Source organism: Sinocyclocheilus anshuiensis, unplaced genomic scaffold (assembly GCF_001515605.1).
Source record: "Sinocyclocheilus anshuiensis isolate Anshui unplaced genomic scaffold, SAMN03320099.WGS_v1.1 scaffold181, whole genome shotgun sequence".
NCBI classification, from domain to species: domain Eukaryota; kingdom Metazoa; phylum Chordata; class Actinopteri; order Cypriniformes; family Cyprinidae; genus Sinocyclocheilus; species Sinocyclocheilus anshuiensis.
In genome coordinates, this window is record NW_015540898.1 from 1,422,908 (window position 1) to 1,427,496 (window position 4,589).

Genomic DNA, 4,589 nt, shown 5'->3' on the forward strand with positions numbered 1-4,589 from the left:
ATACATACATATAAAAGGCTCATAGAAATATGTATGTTTATGTACTGTACATGTAATACTTTTTCCGATTTTTTATATCCATCCTAAAACCAGTCAAGTAAATATGAAAAAATACGCACTTATTTACAAAAAAAAAATTTGTAAAAACATATATAAACAAACATATTTTTTGTGCATATATATATTGCTGACATATATGGTTGCTACATGTAATACTACATAAACATCATCATACAGAGATCATTAATATATGTGGGTCAAAGATGAAAAAGGGTTTAAGCATAAAAACAATAAGTGTAATACTGCGTTAAATTGTTGTTGTTTTTCTATTTAATTTAACTGCAATTTTAATTTTTTTCCGAGCAAAAAATAAATATCATACATTTTCCCCTGATTTACAGAAGAGACCCACTAAAATGTCATTCAGTGTAACAATCTTGTCAGGCATATTTACAACAAAAATCAATTTATGGACATATTAAAAAAAAATAATTTCACCCCAAATACTAATTAGTTGTAATTTTACATTTTTAAAATTTGCCACTATCCTAGGTGTTGCCCATTTGTCAGTAAGAATTTTTACTAATTTTAAACACAATAAAATTTAATATGCTCCCTTATTCTTTTATATATTTTAACATGTACACGTCAGAATAAGCATGTTGTTTGAATTTTTACATAAATATTGTGTTACACTGAATGACAATGTAACATTATTTCAACCAAATTTTGACATTTTATTTTCCAAAAACTTATTTAAAACCTTAAAAGTAGACACTTTACTTACATTTAATATGCTTTCTATGGACATATAATCACTTTTGTAAATTTCTTTTGATGCGGACATCTTAACGTCTTTGACCCATGTACATAAACAAATTTTACTATGGAGATTTTATATATGTTATAAGCATTTCTTCATCCACCCAGAGAACGTATGTGAAAATTATATAGCGCCTTGTCGTAACATACTGTATATGGCAATATCACTCTTAATACATGGGTAATAATAGTATGGGTATATATGTAACTGTTTGCAATATTTGACTTTGCACATGTACAGAATTTCCCACTAACTCCCTGGAAATGACTGCGGTGGCTAACATATTTGATGTTAACGCTGATGGATTCATTGACTACTACGAATTTGTGAGTGCCCTCCATCCAAGCCGAGACCCTTACAGAAAGACAATAGATGCAGACCAAATCAATGAGGAGGTGTGTGCAGTTCTGTTTCTACATTCTATCTACATTGAGTATTTCTGTAAGACGACTAACAAAAAACTCAATTCTGCAGGTGAGTCGTCAGGTCTCTCAATGCAACTGTCCAAAGAGATTTCTAGTAGAGCAAATTAGTGCAAATCGCTACAGGGTGAGTGAAAATCTAGGTACCAATCATGTTGTTTATATCTGGTATTTACACCTGGTCTTGCGTGATCTGATCACAAGTAATCAGGTGACATAGATCCCCATTTGAATACATGTGAACACTGCCATCCAAACCTTGGTGCATACCAAACAAGCAGAAAAGATGGGTCTCAGTCTGCTTTCAAACTAACTCTGGTGTGGTTTAACTGATATATGAACATAACGTGGACCAAAGACATCTAAATGAACCAATCAATCCTAAAAAGCACAGAATGCTCAAGCATACTTCATCACAGGAGATGTCACTCAGTGTGAACGCTAAACGGACCTGGACTAAATGGACTAAAACCAGAACCAACGAGTATATGCATGCTCGAATCAGATGTTAATACCAGGTGTAAATGGAGCAGCACAGCTATATATTCATGACTGCATGCCTGATGATATTATATGATGTTTTTCATTAAAATCTGCGATTTTCACCAGTTTGGAGACTCTCAGCAGTTGCGGATGGTTCGTATTCTCAGAAGCTCTCTGATGGTTCGAGTTGGTGGTGGATGGACAGCATTAGATGAGTTTCTAGTGAAGAATGACCCCTGTAGAGGTGAATATCTCACAATAATTCAAAAGCTGCTTATTGTAGATGAAATCAGAGGACAAACAATATACTGACAGCTTGTAATATTATCTAATGGGTCACACTTCAGACCAATTCTCACTATTAACTACGATTTTTCCCCTTAAGTAAACTCCTATTTCCTGCTTATTAATAATACTTATTTAGCAAGGATGCATTTATTTTATTTGTAGTGTCAGTAAAGACTTTTATGCATCATTCCTTCTGCACACACAGTAAAGGGACGCACAAACCTGAAGATAAAGGAGAAGTATCTCTCTCCGGACGCGTTCGAGGCGTCGGGCCGCAGAGGCAGCGCTAAAGGCCTGACCGTGAGCAGATCTAACTCCAGCCTGAGTTTATACAGCAGCGCTTCGGCTCCCAGCAGCCCGCTGACACGCAAGGTACACCAGCTAACCGCTAACTAACCAACCGCTTTCATACATACAGTACAAAACTGAGATGCTCCAAATGTTTCTTGTGCCTGCGTGTCACTGCTCAGATTGATTTTTATAAAGTAACTCTGTTTTTGTGCTGATATAGGCATTGCTACGCAGAAGTTTCTCTGGTGAGAGGTGCATTCGACCCAGGAGCTCTATTGCAGCATTAGGGAGCGAGCATTTCTCTGCCGACATCGACTCACCTTCACCTACAGGTTAAACTCACCGCTCATAAAAACCATATTTTATGTCATAAAAATATCTAAATATAAAATTGTTTTAGGATATGGTTAAAACAAATGAAAGAAATCTGGCAGTTTATTTTAATTTATTTGATTAAAAATACATTAAAAACTGTAATATTATGAAATATTATTGCAATTTAAAGTAGCTGTTTTCTATGTGAATATTTTGTAAAATGTAATCATTTTTTTTTAATTTTCAGCATCATTACTCCAGTCTTCAGTGTCACATGATCCTTCAGAAATCATTCTAATATGTGACCCTGAACCAAAAAACCAGTCATAAGGGTCAATTTTTGAAATTGGGATTTATACATCATCTGAAAGCTGAAAGCTGAAATAAATAAGCTTTCCATTGGTGTATGGTTTGTTAGGATAGGACAATATTTGGTCGAGATACAACTATTTGAAAATCTGGAATCTGAGGGTACAAAAAAAAACAAAATATTGAGAAAATCACCTTAAAAGTTGTTCAAATTAAGTCCTTAGCAATGCACATCACTAATGATAATTCATTTTTGATATATTCACAGTATTAAATTGACAAAATATCTTCATGGAACATGATCTTTATTTAATATCCTAATGATTTTTGGCATAAAAGAAAAATCATATGGTTTGTTAGGATAGGACAATATTTGGCCGAGATACAACTATTTGAAAATCTGGAATCTGAGGGTACAAAAAAAAACAAAATATTGAGAAAATCACCTTTAAAGTTGTTCAAATGAAGTCCTTAGCGATGCACATCACTAATGATAATTCATTTTTGATATATTCACGGTATTAAATTTACAAAGTATCTTCATGGAATATGATCTTTACTTAATATCCTAATGATTTTTGGCATAAAAGAAAAATCGATAATTTTGACCCATACAATGTATTTTTGGCTACTGCTACAAATATACCCCAGCGACTTAAGACTGCTTTTGTGCTCCAGGGTCACATATTCTGATTTGCTTCTCAAGAAACATTTCTGATTATTATCAATGTTGAAAACAGTTGTGCTGTCGAATATTTTTGTGGAAACCGTGATGCATTTTATGTTTCAGGATTCACAGATGAATAGAAAGTTCAAAAGAACAGCATTTATTTGAAATAGAAAACTGTAAATGTAACATTATAAATGTCTTTACTGGCACTTTTGATAATTTAATGCGACCTTAGTGAACAAAAGTATTAATTTCTTTAAAAAAAAAAACAACAACAACAAACTCGTTCTAATCCTAAACTTCTGAACATTAGTGTACATTCTCTAAAAAGCTTTAATATCTCAAGGATATTATTACCGTTTTGTTTTTTTCCCCCAGTGTGAATTCTATTTTCACGGTCTAAATATTATTTTTAATTCACATTTTGTGACTTTTTAAACTTTTGGGACCTTGCGATTTGTTTTTGTCTTCTTTTTGTTAGCCGAGTCCAAATAGGTTATCAGTACATTGAGTGATTTTGTCATTTTGTCATTTCTTTAGAAGAGGCAGAAAGACCACCAACATGACTACATCTTGTCCCGTACCGTGAGCTCAATCCACAGGATGGACAGAAAAACCACCCCAGCAGGCCTCAGATCAGTGGCCACTTTCAGACACAGCCTCTCATGGCTGGTCACTAGTGCTCTGAGGTGTGTTACGCCATCCGTTTCATAGCATAGCATTGTTTTGTTATGTTACCTTCACAGACTCCCTGCTTTGTGTGTAACGAGAGACCGCTGGAATGTTTCGCATGGGTTCGAGCAGCACGACGCCTGTAGTATAGAAGAGGCAGAAAGACCACCAACATGACTACATCTTGTCCTGTACCGTGAGCTCAATCCACAGGATGGACAGAAAAACCACCCCAGCAGGCCTCAGATCAGTGGCCACATTCAGACACAGCCTCTCATGGCTGGTCACTAGTGCTCTGAGGTGTGTTACGCCATCC

At 35.0% G+C, this 4,589-nt stretch overlaps 1 protein-coding gene across 1 annotated transcript in view; it reads left to right on the forward strand.

Annotated features, from left to right (window-relative positions):
* Positions 1-4,242, forward strand: part of macf1b (microtubule actin crosslinking factor 1b) — a 25,021-nt gene extending 20,779 nt beyond the window's left edge. Inside the window, exons 35-40 of the mRNA XM_016486887.1 lie at positions 1,064-1,218; positions 1,298-1,372; positions 1,855-1,972; positions 2,222-2,388; positions 2,528-2,639; positions 4,142-4,242. Coding sequence (XP_016342373.1) covers positions 1,064-1,218; positions 1,298-1,372; positions 1,855-1,972; positions 2,222-2,388; positions 2,528-2,639; positions 4,142-4,167 — 653 coding nt within the window. The 3' untranslated portion in view covers positions 4,168-4,242. The remainder of the gene's footprint in view (positions 1-1,063; positions 1,219-1,297; positions 1,373-1,854; positions 1,973-2,221; positions 2,389-2,527; positions 2,640-4,141) is intronic.
* The last annotated feature ends 347 nt before the right edge of the window (positions 4,243-4,589 follow it).